General features: G+C 39.6%; 1 protein-coding gene across 1 annotated transcript in view; it reads right to left on the bottom strand.

The window, feature by feature from the left end:
* The window catches only part of APLF (aprataxin and PNKP like factor), a 106,813-nt gene that overhangs the window by 80,603 nt on the left and 6,282 nt on the right, over positions 1-19,928 (bottom strand). The window contains exon 2 of the mRNA XM_062208696.1: positions 12,601-12,672. Within this exon, the coding sequence (XP_062064680.1) occupies positions 12,601-12,672 (72 nt within the window). The remainder of the gene's footprint in view (positions 1-12,600; positions 12,673-19,928) is intronic.

The raw sequence follows: 19,928 nt of genomic DNA, 5'->3' as shown, positions 1-19,928 counted from the left end.
TGGCCACTAAGGCCGGTGTGCTACGCCGATCCAAAGCCAGGAGCCAGGTGCTTCCTCCTGGTCTCCCATGTGGGTGCAGGGCCCAAGCAATTGGGCCATCCTCCACTGCCTTCCCAGGCCACAGAAGAAAGCTGGACTGGAAGAGGAGCAACTGGGACTAGAACCTGGCACTCATATGGGATGCTGGCGCCGCAGGCGGAGGGTTAACCAAGTGAGCCACGGCTCCGGCTCCAAGGCCATTTACATTCAATATGACTATTGATAAGTAGTGACTTTGCCCTGCCATTTTTCCAAAGATATTTCTAATATATGCTTTGAACTTCCTATGATCTTTTACTGGGAGGTTTTCTTCCTTTACCTTGTTTCGTATTAATGGCCGTGTTTCTGCGTGTAACACATCTTTAACCATCTTTTGCAGAGCTGGATGAGTGGTGACAAATTCTTTCAATTTCTGTTTGCTATGAAAGGTCTTTATTTCACCTTCATTCACAAATGAGAGCTTTCCAGGATCTGGGCTGGAAGTTTTTTTCTCTTAGTACTTGGGCTATATCTCGCCATTCCCTTCTAGCTTGTACGGTTTCTGATGAGAAGTTTGCTGTGAATCTAATTGGAGATCCTCTGAGAGTAATCTGACATTTCTCTCTTGCACATTTTAGAATCTTTGTGTTTCACTGTGGTGAATTTGATTGCAATGTGTCGTGGTGAGGATCTCTTTTAGTCATGTTTATTGGGGAGTCTATGTGCTTTCTGTACTTGGATGTCTCTTTCCTTCTCCAAACCCGGGAAGTTTTCTGCTAGTATCTCACTAAAAAGGCCTTCTAATCCTTTCTCTCTCTCTCCATGCCTTCAGGAAATCCTAGAACCTGAATGTTGGGTTTTTTAATAGTATTCTGTAGATTCCCAACAATATTTTTTAGATTTCTAATTTCCTCTTCTTTTCTTTGGTTTGACTGTCTCTGTCTTCTAAGTCTGATATTCTCTCTTCTGCTTCACTGATTCTGTTTTTAAGTCTCTCAAATGTGTTTTTCATTTGTTCTAATGAATTCTTCATTTCATTTGGTTTCTCTTCAATATCTTAATTTCATGTTCTACTAAATTCCTCATTTCATTTTGATTCCTCCTTAAGGTTTCATTTTCATGAGAGAGATTCTGTCCTGTCCTGTATGGATTTCTGTAGTTCATGCATTTGTTTTTGATAACTTCTAAATGTTCTTATCATAAATTTTTTGAAATCAGTATCTTGCATGTCTTCTATCTCATCATCTTCATAATCTTGTATTGGAGTGTCATGTTCATTTGGGAGTGTCATAATGTCTTTCTTGTTCTTGTTTCCTCGGTTTCTGCATTTGCGAAGATATTCTTTGGCATTGTGAAGATATTCTTTGGTTTCTTCTTTTTTTTTTTCTGTGGTGGCTTTTCTCGTTATACTGTGACTCTGGATTAAGTGGACTGTCTGCTTATGGTGAATCTCTAGAGGCTTGTGGTGGCCAGAGAGCTCTGTTCAGTTATTCAGGGTTAAGGGTGTGCCAAAGGTGACACACCAGGTTTGGTGTGGTAAATCTTCTCTATTTTTTTTTATTCAGAAGGGAAGTAATTCCACTCAGCTGAGCTCTTCTCCTTGATGGCAATCACTGCCTGAGCACTAGCCCCAGTGGGTATAATATTTGTCTGCTCTGTCCCAAGGACCACACAAAAGATCTGTGCAGTCCTCAGTGTAAGCTCAGATTCCCCTGCAATGTCTCTCACTGGGTAGCCAAGACCACCTGAATTTGTGGCATCTCCCAAGACTACTCACATGTCAGCCACACCGTGAGTTCTCCCACACACCCTCAGTTGTGTTTTTTTTTTTTTTCCACAGTCCCAGTTCATAAGCTCCACACATTCACTAGCTCTTAGTCTCCTGTTAATTCTCCCCACCAAAGTCAGGTTGGGCACAGCCCCAAGCTGGTGCAGCTGTTAGGTATGTCCAAAATGGCGCCTGCTCTATAGTCTCGCTTGCCTTTGTAAGGTGAGTGGAGAGAATTGTGTCCATACTGGTCCCTTCTGTTTTTTTTCTCTCCTCTAGTTAGCCTGGTGTACTTTCCCCCACGGGGCTTTAAGCCTCATTCCTTCTAGGCTCTTCCTGCCACTCTCCCACCAGTGTCTCAGGCTACTGCAGTTTCATCTCACCTCCCTTTCCAGCACTGGAGTGGAGTCTCTCGGCAGCAGGGCTCCCGAGCCATGGGCACCAGTGCCCTCCACGTAGATCCACCATGTCCCTCTAATTCCGGAAGAGTTTCCTCTACAGTTTTTTTCTCTAACTCTTCCCTGAAACTACAGTATCTCATCTTTTATTAAACTATCTCTTCCTGGACTATCAGTGAGCTCCCTCCCTATTCTGCCATCTTGGAGCCATATCGGTACATTTGTAAGTATGCTCAAAATTAATAATTGCCTTACAGAATATATACCAACTGACCTTTAAAAAATATGTTTGTGTATAGGAATGTATGCATGTCTAAAAGTATTTAATTATGAAAAAAGGAGGCTGATATTTTGAAAATAATTAAAATCTTTCAAACCCCTCCCAAAATCAGAATCAACTGGATTTAGAGATTTTTCAGAATATTCAAACTCATCTTGAGACCAAAAAGATGGAAGTTTACCTTTAATTCTAAAAGCAGAGGAAAGGAGACAAAATACTGAAAAACACAAAACAAAGTGAATAAAAGATAGAAATTGCCTTTATGAGAGATTCTGTGCTGGTATGTGCCTTTTAACATATCAATGGGATGACAAATGCAAACTTAAATAGATCATGCTATAACATAAGATCTGCTACAAAGGATCCCTTATGAAATGGAACTAAAACACAAACCAGTTTTCTACAGCCTTCTCTTCGATATATCACTAAATATGAAAGAAAGATTGATGTGTACTCCCCAAAATGGCTCCTTTATTTTCAGTGTTTTTTTAAATTTAGAAAGTACTTTTTAAATCAAAATGAGTTGAGAACAGGCTAATACAGATTTTTGCAGATATTTTACAAGTAAGCTTATAATTTCATGGGACAGAAAAACAACCCAACTCAGAAATGTTGTACAAACAGAAAAAAAAACATAATTACCCAAAGACTTATTTTGAGGCTCAATATCAAAACAGTTTATATGTAGTTATAACACTAATGCCTCAATCATCTAAGAATAAAAATGAGTAAGATTTTATTAAAATGAAATAAATCATTGACAACTATGCATTCACCCTAAGGACAGAAGTAACAACTGGTGATATAGTCATTTACAAAGAACATCATCAGTTTGCCTTTATAAAGCATTTTCTCCCTGCTGATATCAGATTGTAGATTAAGTTTAAATTACACATTAAAAAGCTAGGAACATCATTTCCTTGTGAGCTAACATCATCTCCTTATATAGTATTTCCAAGAACTGCTGGAAAGCTAGAACATTTTTTAAAGGAGAAAAAGAGAATTTCATCCAAAGAACAAATAGTCATTGCCCTACACTCAACTATCATTATCAAAATAAAAACTAGTTTTTTCACTTGATGGTAGGGTTGGATTTACAAGTTGAAGAAAAGCAGAAAAACATTTTAATCACTTAAACATATGTCAAGGTATAGAGTACACATAAGAGATCATCATAACAAAACATGATAGATTCATTAATATAATTTTATAGAGGTTTTTTAAACTAAAATTGTCTTCTCAATGTTTTATTGCAGCTATATAAATGTAAGTTGCTCAAGAATATCAAAGATTTATGAATGACTAGGGAATACAGAATAAATTATACTTACCATGCATTAAAATAAAACAAACTTGGGGTCAGTGCTGTGGCATAGCCAGTTAAGCCACCACCTGCAATGCCACCATCCCATTTGGGTGCTGGTTTGTATCCTGGATGCCCCTCTTCCAATCCAGCTCCCTGCTAATGTACCTGGGAAAGCAGCAGAGGATGGCTCAAGGACTTAAACCCAGAACCTACATGGGTGACCTGGAAGAAGTTCCTGGCTCCTGACTTCGGCCTGGCCATAATTCCCTGGCTGCTGTGGCCATTTGGGGAGTGAACCAGCAGATGGAAGCTCTCTCTCTGTAACCCTGCCTTCCAATAAATAAATAAATTTTTAAAAATGAACTAGAAGAGAGAGCGGCAAGATGGTGGAACAGGAAGGGAGCACACTATTAGTCCGGGGGAGAGACAGGTTAATAAAAGTGGAGATACTGCAGCGTCAAGGAAGAGTAGGGGAAGAAACAGCAGAGGACACTCTTCCGGAACTAGTGATTCACAGTGGACCTGCATGGAGAGCGTGGGAGCCCAAGTTCGGGACACCAGTGGCAGACTCAACGCACCAGCGCTGGAACGCGAGGTGAGCCGAACCTCAATAGCCCAAGACACCAGCGGGCAAGCGGAAAGAGGAGGCTAGAGTAGGAACGAGGCTTGAAACTCCGTGGGGAAAAGTTCACCAGGCTAACTAGAAGAGAGAGAGGAAAAAAAAAAAGTGACCGATATGGACACGAGTTTCTCTCTCTCCGCTCACCCCTCAAAGGCGAGCAAGACAAAGAGCAGGCGCCATTTTGGACATACGTCATAAGCAGGGCAACCTCAGGTCTGCACCAGCCCTGAGCCTAGCAGAAAACCTGACTCTGGGGGGAGGGGTGAAATAACAGGAGATTAGCATCTAACTTGGCAACCCAGTGGGAGACTGCAGGAGAATTGGAGACCACACTGAGGGCAGCAGAGATTCCCTGTGTGGTCCTTGGGAAAGAGCTTCCGATCTCTGGCTCCTGTGGGTATATCATTCGCCTGCTAACTACCTCCAATTACGTTCAGCTGTGCGGAATTATTTCCCTTTTAAATCAAAAAAAGAGAGATTTACCACACCTAACCTGGGAGTGTCATCTTTGACACACCCTCAACCCTGAGGAACCAAACACAGCTCTCAGTCCACATTCATCTCAAGCCTCTAAGGCTCCACCGAAAGCAGACAGTCCACTTAATATAGAGCCATAGTGTAACAAGAAAAAACACCACAGTGAAGAAACCAAATATCTCCAACATGCCAAACAACAAACGCAAAAACCAAGCTAACAAGAACAAGGAAGACACTATGATGCCCCCAAATGAAAAAGACACCCCAATTCAAGATTATGAAGATGATGAGATAGAAGCAATGCAAGAAGCGGATCTCAAAAAATTGATAAGAACATTAAGAAGTTCTCAAAAACAAATTCTTGAACTACAGAAATCCTTAGTGGACAAGATAGAAAATCTCTCTCGTGAAAATGAAATATTAAGGAGGAATCAAAATGAAATGAAACAACTAGTAGAACAAGAAACTGTGATAGTGACAAGAAATCATAATGAAATGAAGAATTCAATAGATCAAATGACAAACACATTAGAGAGCCTTAAAAACAGAATGGGCGAAGCAGAAGAGAGAATATCAGACTTAGAAGACAGAGAACAGGAAACAGGCAAACCAAAGAAAAGAAGAAGAAATTAGAAATCTAAAAAATATTGTCGGGAATCTACAGGATACTATTAAGAAACCTAACATTCGGGTTCTAGGAGTTCCTGAAGGCATGGAGAGGGAGAAAGGATTAGAAGGCATTTTCAGTGAGATACTAGCAGAAAATTTCCCAGGTTTGGAGAAGGACAGAGGCACCTTAGTACAGGAAGCATATAGAATCCCTAATAAACATGACCAAAAGAGATCCTCACCACGACACGTTGTAATCAAACTCACCACAGTGAAACACAAAGAAAAGATCCTAAAATGTGCAAGAGAGAAACGTCAGATTACTCTTAGAGGATCTCCAATTAGACTCACAGCAGACTTCTCATCAGAAACCCTACAAGCTAGAAGGGAATGACAAGACATAGCCCAGGTACTAAGAGAGAAAAACTGCCAGCCCAGAATACTATATACTGCAAAGCTCTCATTTGTGAATGAAGGTGAAATTAAGACTTTTCATAGCAAACAGAAACTGAAAGAATTTGTTGTCACTCATCCTGCCCTGCAAAAGATGCTTAAAGATGTGTTACACACAGAAACATAGAAACATGGTCACCAATATGAAAGAAGGTAAAGGAAGGAAACCTCATAGCAAAAGATCACAGGAAGCTCAATTTCTCTTTGACATAGAATTAAACTCTGATGCTCTGTTAAAGCAATGTGTTAAAGTAATCTATTATGTTCTCTTGATGTCTGTTTAATTCTAATTGTTCAAAAACAGCTGAATTTTTATTAAGAGCTAAGGGTTATTTTTATATGTGCTTATTTTCAAAGATTTGAATAATCACCTTGTAACAATGATCAAATTTGGTCTATGTTATGTCATGATTTTAAGGAATCTTATTTCAACCAGATATTTTGGATTTTGAGCCTTCTTGGCATTCTTGACAGGCATTCAAAAAATCAAAGTTTCAAACAATCTGGTCTCTAAAATTTCCAGTAAATCCTGGACTTTGGTTTTTCCAGTTTGGGCCCAACTGAAAAAATCGAAGGACCTATGTCTCTCATCTTATAGAGACACCAACTAATCAGGCTATTTGGATTATATTAGAAGGACTGTCAAGATGTGATGTGGTACCAAACTTTAAGTTTCTATAATGGAAAATGCTATTGATACAAATGTTTGAGAATTAAAAAGTCTAATGATTTTGTGTTACTAGACATGATAGCTATCTTAATGAGAAAGCCCCAGAGGCCTAAAGGGTTAAATACTTGTAAAATCCTACAGGTGCTTTCAAAAATACTGTGAAGTAAGCAAGTGCCTCTTGTTGGTTGATGAGTTTATATTTTAAACATGGCAACTTAAAGTCTTTTGTCATCCACAGTTATATATGATGTGCTGCTCATAAAACTAAAGCGTTGTTGGTTCTGTGTTTAGCTGTCCTCCTATAGGTTCCTATGGACTTTTTCCAGCCACTTCTATTGTATTCAGTACTTTGGGATGGCTCTGTAAACAGATGAAGCCAATAATGTATTAACAGTACCAACTGAGAGAAAGTATGGTTAACTGAGGTTACTAAAAACAAAAAGCAATTCAAATCAATTGGCAATCTACAAAAAGAGTTAAAGATTTTAAAAGCTATTATTAAAATTGCTATATTGGTCTACTATGCTATGTTATATGTGTGTACATATTGTATGTCCACATGGGGAAATTTTATTAAGAGTTTTATTTTAAATGGCTTATAGATAAGATTGTCCATAAATTTAAGCTGCTAAAATCAAAGATACATTTTAATTTGTGTGACCTGAATCTGTGTATCATATGTTTTAAACTTGTTGGTAGAAAGAAACTAAAAACATTTTATATGGTTGTGCTTAAGTTTACTGGCTAAACAAACTACACCATGTTAGATATTTAAGAGGTGTTTTCAAATACATGATTCTTAAAATTTATAGAGGGCATTGGACCTTCTGGTAGATGTTTTCTTGGGTTGTTGTCTGGTGGTTGAAACTGTTTGCTAAGTATTCATGTAATATTGCTATTGTCAGCAAGCGATCTAGGACTTACTCCCTCATTTCTCTATTCTAAGCCCAACTTGTTCTTTCATTTCTCTATTCTCTTCAAGGTAGGAAACTAATTCTATTATGAAGGAATCTGTAGGACACACAATTTAATCTTTAGACCTTATAAAAGAGATGGCTAATATTTTTCTGTAATTGCATAGCCAAAATAAGAACTTAAATAATAATCTCATAGCTAGATTCACTTTGCCATCAGCGAAGTATACAGTAAGTAGAAAAAAAACCCCTTTCAGACCAAAGGGAAAGAAAGTTTTAAAATGAGAATATTATTTTCCTCATGGGCATTGTCTACCTTAGAAAAACTACTACAGAACATGCCTGTGACTATAGACTTGTAGTTCAGGCCACCGAAGATTAGAGATGGGACTTGGGCACTCCCTTGACTTGCATCCTCTGGTCTGCTTTAACACAAACCAGGAGGAAAAGAAAGCTAGGCATCAGAAGCAATGGGTGGCAGGCCTATTAATGGCTGATCTGTACAGTGATCTGCCCTCAAGGAGACCCAACAGGCCAGTCCACTGCAGTGGCTTTCAATGTGGTAAGCCTGGGCTTCAGCAGAAGTCAGCTTGTGAAGAGCCCTGGCAGCTCTGCCAAGAGTTGGATCACTGGAAATGGACCTGCCCTGGAGTCGAAGGATGCCCAGGTCAGAGCCACAGATCTTATTGGCTCTAAGCTGAAAAGCCCTTCACTCAGCCCAACTTCCAAAGTGACCACTGCAGCTGAGGGGATGGTCAAGTAGGGTCAGCAACATTGCAGGCAGAACTGTAAATTTCTTGTTAGAGATGCCCCCTGCCTTTACCTGGCCAGCTCTCCTCCCAGGCCAGCCAAGTAATGAAAGTCAACAGAGTGCCTTCCCCTAGGAGGTTCACACCTCCCTTAGGATATACCCCATGTGAAGAGATAGATAGGTCTGGGCCTCTTAACTTACAAGGCCTAAAGCCCACCAGATTATTATCAAGCCCCTTCTATCAGGTTCTATTTGCCTCTAAATCAGAAAACTTAATTGTAGCTTAGACAGCACCTTTCTTAGCTCCTCTAATAATGACTCTGTCCTTTGTTCTAGACCCTGTCTAGCACACTTGGGCCTCATTCCTTTGTAATCATAACCTCTACTCTACCACCAATGGCTCTACTAATGCTGTATAATTGTTCAAATCTGGTAAATGCCACTCTTAGGATCATTGGTTACTATCCTCACTCTGTCTTTTATGACCTTGTCTAAATATGATCAGAGTCGGCAAACTTGGAAGGCTTCCACAGCCTTGGCAACTCATGACAACAGCCTAGGGTGGTCACTGGCGCCATAAACTAGAGTGTCAATTTGTTGGGTCAACAACAGGAGCCACTGTGCACTTGCTCCTCATGTGGGATCTCTGTCCTTAAAGTGCTGTACATTTTGATTTAATGCTATAACTAGTACTCAAACAGTATGTTTCACTTTGTGTTTCTATGTGGGTGCAAACTGTTGAAATCTATATACTAAATTGATCTTCTGTATATAAAGAGAATTGAAAATGAATCTTGATGCAAATGGAAGGGGAGAGGGAGCGGGAGAGGGGAGGGTTGCGGGTGGGAGGGAAGTTATGGGAGGGGGAAGCCATTGTAATCCATAAGCTGTACACTGGAAATTTATATTCATTAAATAAAAGTTTAAAAAAAAATGAACTAGAAGTCACTTGTCCCTCTCATTCTCATTATCTTTAAGATCTTAAAATTTCCATTAAAAATTAAAGTCAATTTTAGACTATATCTATATTTCTCTAAATTATATCTTTTAGCAAGTAGCTGGATAAATTAATCTATTTCAAGAGACAGGGCATTTTATTAAAACTATATTGCTTACATGATATTGCTGAAACAATAAATAAAGCATTACATGAAATAAAGGACCTATATATGCATCAACAAGTCCAAGATGCAGCTTTTCTGGCCAGCACCGTGGCTCACTTGGCTAATCCTCTGCCTGCGGCACCAGCACCCTGGGTTCTAGTTCCAGTTGGGGCTCCTCTTCCAGTCCAGCTCTCTGCTGTGGCCCTGGAGGGCAGCAGAGGATGGCCCAAGTACTTGGGTCCCTGCACCCGCATGGGAAAGCAGAAGGAAGTACCAGGCTCCTGGCTTCAGATCAGCACAGCACTAGCCTTAGCGGCCATTAGGGGAGTGAACCAATGGAAGGAAGACCTTTCTCTGTCTCTCTCTGTCTCTCTCTTTCTCTCTAACTCCGCCTGGCAAAAAAAAAAAAAAGTGAAAACATTAATTCTTGGAATAAAATCTAAAACTCAAATAGTTTCCTAAAACAGTAATTAAATTTCAAAACTAGAGTTACACATTTCCTTAAAAATAAGTGCTCTTTTTTATGTCTTCCAATGTTTGGTAATTAGGCATAACAGAGTTAGCTGCATTACACTGTACTATCCTTTACATCTTCTTCACATAAATGCTTCATAATAATTTTCAAAAAGATAATATATAGGGGCTGGTGCTGTGGCACAGAGGGTTAATGTCCTGGCCTGAAGTACCAGCATCCCATATGGGCATCGATTTGAGACCTGGCTGCTCCACTTCCAATCCAGCTCTCTGCTATGGCCTGGGAAAGTGGTGGAAGATGGTCCAAGTCCTTGGGTCCCTGCACCCGCATGGAAGACCAGGAAGAAGCTCCTGGCTCCTGGCTTCAGATTGGTGCAACTCCAGCCATTGAGGCCAACTGGGGAGTAAACCATCGAATGGAAGATCTTTCTCTCTCTCTCTCTCTCTCTCTCTCTCTCTCTCTCTGTGTGTGTGTGTGTGTAACTTTCATATAAATAAATAAATCTTTAAAAAAAGAGATAATATAGGGCCGGCGCCGTGGCTTAACAGGCTAATCCTCCACCTTGTGGCGCCGGTATACTGGGTTCTAGTCCCGGTCGGGGCGCCGGATTCTGTCCCGGTTGCCCCTCTTCCAGGCCAGCTCTCTGCTATGGCCCGGGAAGGCAGTGGAGGATGGCCCAAGTCGTTGGGCCCTGCACCTGCATGGGAGACCAGGAGAAGCACCTGGCTCCTAGCTTCGGATCAGCGAGATGCGCCGGCCGCAGCAGCCATTGGAGGGTGAACCAACGGCAAAAAGGAAGACCTTTCTCTCTGTCTCTCTCTCTCACTATCCACTCTGCCTGTCCAAAAAAAAAAGAGATAATATATATACATAGGTACTATGTGTGGACCCACCACTGCATTCAAGAAAAAGAATGTTATTACCTTTGAGGTCCCCTGCTCTCAGCTCCATCAGAGGTAATTATTATTTTGATTTTTATCACTTTCTTGCTTCTTTCTATACTTTTAATACCATTCAATATTATGATCCTGATTTGAATTCATGTTTTTTCATGTTTTTACTGTAATCTATTTATCTTCACTTTTGGAGTATATTTCATTGCATAAATATATCAGGATATATTTATCAATGAAAATTTATTACTACACTATTTGCTATACCAAATACTGCTATGCAGATACCTTTTTTAAAAAACATTTATTTAATTATTTGAGAGGTAGAGTTACAGAGAGAGGTAGAGACAGAGAGGTCTTCCATCTACTGATTCACTCCCCAAATGGCCACAATGGCTCGAGCTGGGCCAATCCAAAGCCAAGAGCTTCTTCTGGGTCTCCCATGCAGGTGCAAGGACCCACACACTTGGACCTCTTCTACTGCTTTCCCAGGCTATCAGCAGGGAGCTGGATTGGAAAAGGAGCAGCCAAGACACAAACCATATGGGATGCCGGCACCGCAGGCAAAGGCTTAGGCTACTGCACCACAGCACCGGCCACACATATCTTTTTTCAAACTTATTTATGTAGTTATTTATGTTTTATTTTAAAGGCAGAGTGAGAGAGAGAGAGGAAGAAACAGAAAGGAAATGATCTTCCATCTGCTGGTTTACCTCTAAAATAGACATAATACCAGGGGCTGGGCCAGGCAGAAGTGAGGAGCCAGGAACTCCATCCTGGTCTCCCACATGAGCTGCAGGGGCCCAATACTTGGGCTACCACCTGCCACCTTCCCAGGCATCTTAGCAGGAAACTTTTGTGAGTTAGTGTAAATCACATAGAAGGGCAGGGTTAAGACATGGATATTTCATTTGAGGAACCAGGTGTATGATTTTTATTTTGAAAAAAAGTGAAAACAAACTAATATGTTCTATCAGAAAGGCAAGATAGGAATTTAGAAATCCACATATTCTTTCCCTTTTTGTGTTTCAGTAACAAAAACAAACTTCTTTATTTTGGGTCATTGCAGTTCATTAGAAGGTACTAGAAACCAGGTACTGGAAAATTAACACACTTTCATAAAAAATCATGATACCACTTGCCCCTAGAAATGCTAAATATGTATCTCACTACAGCATTTATTCATGAATTCAACAAATATTCATTAAGTATCTACTCTGTGCTGGACAGTGTGCTAAGTCCTAGGGATATACAAATTGGTCAGAATTATGATCTAGAAAGTCTCATAAGAGAGTGAGGGAAGATCACAGATTAATAATTGGCTCAGGCAGCTCCCAGGGAGTGCTGACTACAGGTATTACTTTTTCAAGCAAAGCAGAATGAGAATGAGACACAACCCTTTTTTAAATTTATTTATTCAGGGAGTGGGCATTTATTCTAGAAGTTAAGATGCTCAAGTCCCACACTGGTGTGCCTGTGTTTGACTTCTGCCTCTGGTTCCTGAGCTTCAAGATAATACAGTCTCTGAGGGGGCAGCAGTTGATTGCTCAAGTAACTGGGCTCATGCCACCCACGTGGAAGACCTGAATAGAGTCCCCAGCTCTTGGCTCCAGACTAGCCCAGCTCCAATCATTGCAAGTATTGGGGGAGTAAAACAGCAATAAAAATAAACAATAAAAATAAAATTTGAAAAATTATTTGTTCAAGGTTGAGATGGGGTGAATTAAGTTTCATTCAAAAACATGAAAGACATACTCTGATATTAATTCCCTGTTTTCAAAGAGTTAGCAAATAGATATCTCTTATCAATAACTGAAAGGGTGAGAGGTAGAAAGTTAAAAAAATCATTAATAACATCTTTACCGGTTTGATGCGAAGCTGACCTCCTACCACCTCAAGAATGGCATGTCTTCGGGAGACTCTCTTGTCTGTTATCTACAGGGGAAAAATTAAATTTCAAACACAGCCACCTCCTTAAAGAAACAAATCAAGCAAACAAATCCCTTAGCAACAATTCTGAAACCAGTAAGCTATATATAATATATATCATTCAATAATGACTGTATATTGAAATGATTGTCCTTATTTAACAGATAACAAAACAAGGAGATAAAGGGACCTGCCCAAAGTTACGAAAGAAGAAATGACAGAATCAGCTAAGTTGAAAGCTTAGGAGCTAACAGATCCCAAACCTTATGGGGCAATTTCCACTCAGGACAGACTTATAGTGGGTATTCTTACCAGTAAAATTCACCAAATTGGGAGGGGGGGCATCTAATATGTACATCTTAGGAAATATTTCAAATACAAGAATTATAAAGTATGCTAAAAAAACAGAAGTTTTAAAAAGAGGCAGTTTAGTTAATAGAATGAAAGGGCCTGCCTACAGCCTTTGGGGTCAGGGAGAGCCAGATAAGCAGATCTGCAGTTTAACTCTAGGGCCAGCAGCCATGAAGTCTCTTACTTGGGTGCAGGAGCTCAAGCACCTGGGCCATCTTCCACTGACTTCCCAGGACATTAGCAAGGAGCTGGATTGGAAGTGCAGCAGCCAGGACATTAACAGGCATCCAAATGGGATGCTGGCATTACAGGAGCAGCTTTACTCACTGCGCCACAACGCTGGCTCCCATGCTTCTTGTTTTGAGCCAACAGTGACCTATAAGTCTACTTAGCCTCGTAACCATTTCCGCACACCGAAGTTCAAAAACTGCACTTTAAATGCTGAAAATGCCAAGTATTCCTCCCCTGTTACTGTAAACACTATATTTAAGATTACCTTTTTAATTTGTGGTTGATATATAATGAAAACATTTTAAGCATCGGCTTCACTTAACACCATAATTATCTGAGCTGTCTCTTGGTTACCTTGTTATCTAGCACTTGTGGAATTATCCACATCAAGACCAAAATTATCTGTAAAAGCAGACTACAGCAATGTTTAAACAAAATCAAACCTATCAGTTCTGCAACAACTTGCCAAAATGTGAAATTGTCAGGAATTGGAACTCATTTTTTCCTCCACACTTGACACTATGACTGTATACAAACAGTAACATCAAGCATCACAAAAGAATGAGTAGTATAAGCATGAATTTTCCACAAAACTAAAATTTGTTTTTAGTATATCCTCTAAAATAAATTATCTTAAACACAGCCCATCTAAAATGTATCCGTTAGTAGCAGGGCCTGTGTTGTGGCCTAGCGGATAAAGTCCCTGCCCGCAATGTCAGCATCCCATATGGGTGCCATTGCAAGTCCTGGATGTTCCACTTCTGATCCAGCTCCCTGCTAAAGCAACAGAAAATGGCCCAGTGCTTGGGCCCCTGCTGCCCAGTTGGGAGACCTGGAAGAAGCTCCTGGCCCAGCCTGGCCCAGCCCTGGTGACTGCAGTCATTTGCAGAGTGAAACAGCAGATGAAAGTGCACACACTCTCTATGTCTCTCCCTCTCTCTTTCAAATAAATAAATAAATCTTTTTAAAAAAATAAACTAAAAATATATATCTATTTTTATCCACAATGGCTATTTCAGAAAAGTAAATATAAACTAATAATCTTTTCTATTAGAAAAAAGAGCATACAAATTTAGACTCCTTTGTTTTTCCCAGAATGTACCTCAGTGGGCAAAAATGACACCAGTTATTTGACAACTCACTTTATCATGTGCACAGAATTTTCTATTAAATATTGAGATTCACCATTATACTATCAAAGCTATGCTTTACATTTTATGTATTTAGAAACTAAAAACCGGCAGTACTCTCAATCTATGGTTCTGTTACTAAAAATAAATAATATAGGGATAATTTTAAAAGCTTATGGGAAAATGGAATTAAAAGGTAAGTTAATTTTGGTGCAAACACTTTTAAATCCATGTGTAGTTTTTCATAATTCATATTTCCACGAACCTTTGGAAGACTCCTCATGGGAGGAAAGCATTCATTTTACACCTATGTGTAATCATTCAAAAGTAATCTCAGGAAACGCAAATTACTCTGTGGCTAGGAAAAAGAAGTTTCTGTTTCTAATGTGGGTACTAAAATCTCATCACTACTTCAATAACCTAAGCCAATCTTCCAACCATCACAGCAATAAATATGAAGGTTTATATTATATTATGTGTATATTATTATATAACATAATGATGCTTCCTGAAACAGTCCTTCTTAACTTTCCTTCTTTCTTTCCCACGTAGGAGTAATGGACTTTCCCTATTGAGTAGGCTTCACTGACACCAGGGAGAAAAGATAGTTTAAGTAATACAAAGTATAAAGTGACCTCTAGTGGACACATGATTCCACAAGTGTTAATTTCATTACATGCTACACTTCTCTACAGAGTACAAATTAAGTACTTCAGTCTTCAAAACTGACATCATTTATTAACATTATTTAGTTATAAACCTTCCTTTTAAGCTAAAACTCTAAATAGTGAGTAAGCTTTCTCAATAAGAAGCTTAAAGAGCTAATAACTTAAAACATTTTAATTGCAACACAGCAGTATGGGGTAGGAACAGGTAACATACAGATTATCCTGAAGACCTGATACCCTGATTTATTCAAAGCCTATCACTGCTGCTTATATGAACTTATTATCTAACACATTCTTATTAATCAACATATGAACCGTAATAATTATTTATCAGGACCAAGGCACTGTTCTATACTTATCATGTGAAAGATTCTATTGTCTTCATTTTAAGACAAGCAAATGGAAGCATAGAGATGTTAAACAACTACTCACAGTTACACAGCCAATTAAGCAGCAAGGTCAGGGTTTGGACACAAGAAATTATTAGCTATTAGCACTGCACTGCTTCCCTCAATATCGTCCTGTAAAACTTTATTTTTAAAGATAATTTACCTAGCTTATTTGTCTAAAGGACTGGAAATAATGCAGGAAGAATTATTTAATAATCAACAGATATTCCATGAAGACTCAAGTTTCATTCTGTTCTGTTTAATCTCTTAGATAAGTTTAACAAAGTGCTACCCAAATTCCCTATTCTCTACTCATAGCAGATAATAAAGTAGATAGGGTTTAGTAGGCAGAGCGCTGACAATGGGGAGAAATGCCTGATGTTGGTCTGCAAATTGAAAGGAAAAGCTATTAAAAAGCAAAGAAATCCAAGGACTCAAAAACAGCTAGAGACCATTTAGGGTAGGGACAAATGTCACAAAATACTTCAAAACACATTGAAGGCTTACTCATGTTTCCTTACTGAAGACCAAGAGTCACCAAAATCAACAAAATGAAGATTTTCTTCTGCTCCCAGCAGAAATGCTTAGGTATTTTGAATCAAATTCCTGACCTATTTGTTTTGACTACTGTTCTCAAAATTCTAAGAAGAAAAGAAAACTCAGTAGAACAAAAGTAGAAAAGCAACTGGATCCTGAAATATAATAGAATGCTATGTTTCATTTCATTTTTGACTGTATACAACATTTATGGAAAAACCAGAACCAATTAAATTTTCTTAAAATGTTTTCCTAGAGAAATTTCTGAATATCGTAGAATATATCTCATGAATTCCAAGTTCACATTTAGCTTGGCTTCTATAAACCTAAGAACAGAAAATAAGCAACATTTATTTTTCAGTATAAACTGTATTATACACCAAGAGCTGATAAAATAAAAATTATCTTATATAATATTTTCTCATCTACAGGCTTTCCCACAGGTTATCTAGTTTGCTCTATCAACAATAGGCAAAAAACTGACAAATCCAAATTTTCAGGATGGACAAAAACAAAATCATCTAGTATTATGGGTTCAATAGTTTTCCCAGAACTCATGCAGATGTTTAAACTACGATGTCTAATGTTAATGGCTGATGGATTGAGGGTGGAGATTATGGTCTCGGAGTGGTGGTCTGGCTCTGAACATCTTTAAGTCACCTGGGGCATGCCCTGAGAGGGTGGTTCTTAGAAAGGGCTGATTATTGAATTCAAGTTCGACTTAGCTATTCTCTCTGCTTTCTAGCTCACCATGTGTTAGTTCCTATGCACCCACCATGACCAGTCTCCACCAGACACCATGCTACAGGGCTGCCCAATCCTGAACCCCAACCTCCAGACTGAAAGCTGAAATAAACCTTTTATTTCCCAAGAAATTCTTCCTGGGTATTTTAGTTAAAGTAACAAAAAGCAACCTAATACATCTAGCATGGGATTTGGGCCAATATTTTGGGAAAATGCATATATACCTAATGAAGAATATGATTTATTCAGAGCATAATGTGCATAAGATTCTTTCTTCACACTTTTGCGTGTATTGTGTGTGTGAAAAGTAAATAAACCTAAAATTAAAACCAAAATTGAATCATGACTGGTTATTGCAAAGAAATCTACAAACCATAAAATGTTGTGAGAGCTCTCATTGTCAGGCCCAGCACATACTCCAGAGCTCAGTCACCAGCTCTGAGACTGTGCTGGAACGAACATTTGATGAGAAATTGGTCTAACTCCTCTACAGGGCAAGTTAGCTGATGCTTAATCTATTTCACTTGGAATCTACCAAAATCCAGTTTCTGATGTTAAGACAGAGCAAGTTTGAGGAAACGGACTTGATTTTGGCCAAAGGCTCTCTGTGCAAACTCCAATTAATAAATAAGCTCTCTCTAAAAGATTAATACTCATAAATGTTCTTTGAAATATACTTCCCCATAAGAATAATGGTGTAAATGGTAACTAGTTTATTAGGTTACCAAACACCTATTTAATTCACAGTACTGGTGAAATGTAGATCACTTAGATTTTAAACTTTTATTTATTCTCATCTACGAGAGAGAGAGAGAGAGAGAGAGAGAGAGAGAGATTGATTTTCCAGCCACTGGTCCATTCCCCAAATGCCTACAACAGCTGGGGCTGGACCAGGCTGGAGCTAGGAGCCCAGAATTCCATCTGGGTCACCCATGTGGGTAGCAGGGGCCCACGCATTTGAGTCATCAACTGCTGCCTACCAAGATGCACTAGTAGAAAGTTGAATTGGAAGCAGAGTGGCCAAGACTTGAACCCAGGTACTCTGATATGGAGTAGGGTGTCCTAATCGGCAGCGTAGCCCTCTGCGCTACAATGCCCAGCTCTAAATCACTTTTTAATTTTCATTTATTTCAAAGGCAGAGGGACACATCATGAAAGAGGGACAGGGAGAAAGGGACACAGAGATGAAAAGAGAGGAGGTGAGAGAGAAATAGAGAAAGAAAATCTTCCGTCTGCTGGTTCACTCCCCCAAACGACTATAACAGCAAGGGCTGAGCCAGACTGAAGCTGGGATCCAGGAAATCCATCCAAGTCTTCTACATGAGTGGCAGAGGCCCAAGCACTTGGGCTTCACTGGCTTCCCAGGCACATTAGTAGGAAGCTGGATTGGAAGCAGAGCAACCAGGACTCCAACTGGCACTCGAATACAAGATGCCAGCATCAAAAGTGGCAGCTTAACCTGCTGCATCACACGAGTCCCCAACCCCTAAATTTTAAGACGTAAAAGTCAACAATTTCTGAGCTCCTAATTGAATGCACTTGAATCATTAACTTATATACAGGATTTTGAGGACTTGATGAAACTGAAATTTCTGCTCATCCAGGTTTGCAATGCTCCTTGCACAATGAATGTTATAAAAGTCTGAGAACATTATCTTATCATTAACATATGATAATGGAGGTAATATAGTGAATAAAAACATGACTAGAGCTTAGGAAGATCAAACTGGATTTAAATTCCCATTTGGGATTTGGAAAATTAATGTTTCCGAGTAGTTACATTTTTATTCAATTCAGCTCAGCACACATTCGTTAGAGAACTATTCTATACCAAGTCTTCTACTTAGTGTGTTCACAAGTGGTTCTCAACTCGGGCTTTGCAACAGAATCATCTTTAGACTTTTACAAATTACAAATATAATCACTGAGATACACCTACAGAGTCAAATTACCAGAGTACAGAGGTACGTGAGAAGACAGCACATTTAGGTTGAACAGTAGGAAATCAGAGGTAAGAATTTGGAGGCACTGACTTACAGGGGTGCGGTGTGGGGATGTATACATCTATACACACACACACAAAGGGTCTTTGAAAAGTTCATGGAAATGCACATTATCTTTTAATTCCATCTACATGAATTTGTGAAATATTGTCATATTTTATGAAAATAACTCATTACAGAGCTATTAGAATAACCAAAATCCATGGTGGGTGCTGTAGCACAATGAGTCAAGCCACAGCCTGCATTGCCAGTATCTCATATAGGTGCCAGTTCAAGTCCCAGCTGCTCCACTTTCCATTCAACTCCCTGCTAATACACCTGGGAAAGCAGTGGAAGATGGCCCAAGTGCTTGGAAACCTGCACCCAAAAGGGAGACCTGGAAGAAACTCCTCACTTCAGCCTGGTCCAGAACCTGTCATGGCATACATCTGGGGAGTGAACTGACAGACAGATAGACCTCTTTCTTTCTCCCTTTTTGTGTTTGTGCGTATGTCTCCTTCTCTCTGTAACTTTGCCTTTCAACTAAATAAATCTTAAAAAAAAAAAAAAAAAAAAAAAAGCCAAAATGCAAAACAGTGACAACACTACATGCTGGCAAGGATTTGGAACAACAGAAACTCTCACTCATTGTTAATGGGAATGCAACTAGTACAGCCACTTGGAATAGTTTGGCAGTATCTTTTTGTTGTTGTTTTTAAAGGTTTTTTTATTTATTTATTTGACAGGTAGAGTTACAGACAGTGAGAGAGAGACAGAGAGAAAGGTCTTCCTTCTGTTGGTTCACTTCCCAAATGGCCACAACGGCCAGAACTGCGCCAATCCGAAGCCAGGAGCTTTCTCTGGGTCTCCCATTTGGGTGCAGGGGCCCAAGCACCTGGTCCATCCTCCACTGCTTTCCCAGGACACAGCAGAGAGCTGGACTGGAAGAGGAGCAACCAGGACTAGAACCGGTGCCCATATGGGATGCTGATGCCACAGGCATAGGATTAACCTAGTGCGCCATGGCGTCAGCCCCTTTATTTTTTTTAAGATTTATTTATTTGAAAATTAGAGTTACAGACAATGAGAGGGAGAGGAGACAGAGAGAAAGGTTTTCCTTCCGTTGGTTCATTCCCCAAATGGCCACAACAGCTGGAGCTCTGTCAATCCAAAGCCAGGAGCCAGGAGCTTCTTCCGGGTCTCTCTTGAGGGTACAGGGGCCCAAGTACT

This window comes from Lepus europaeus, chromosome 13, assembly GCF_033115175.1.
Source record: "Lepus europaeus isolate LE1 chromosome 13, mLepTim1.pri, whole genome shotgun sequence".
Lineage (NCBI taxonomy): Eukaryota > Metazoa > Chordata > Mammalia > Lagomorpha > Leporidae > Lepus > Lepus europaeus.
The sequence above is the reverse complement of the archived record's forward strand: the minus strand, read 5'-3'. Positions and strand labels throughout refer to the sequence as shown.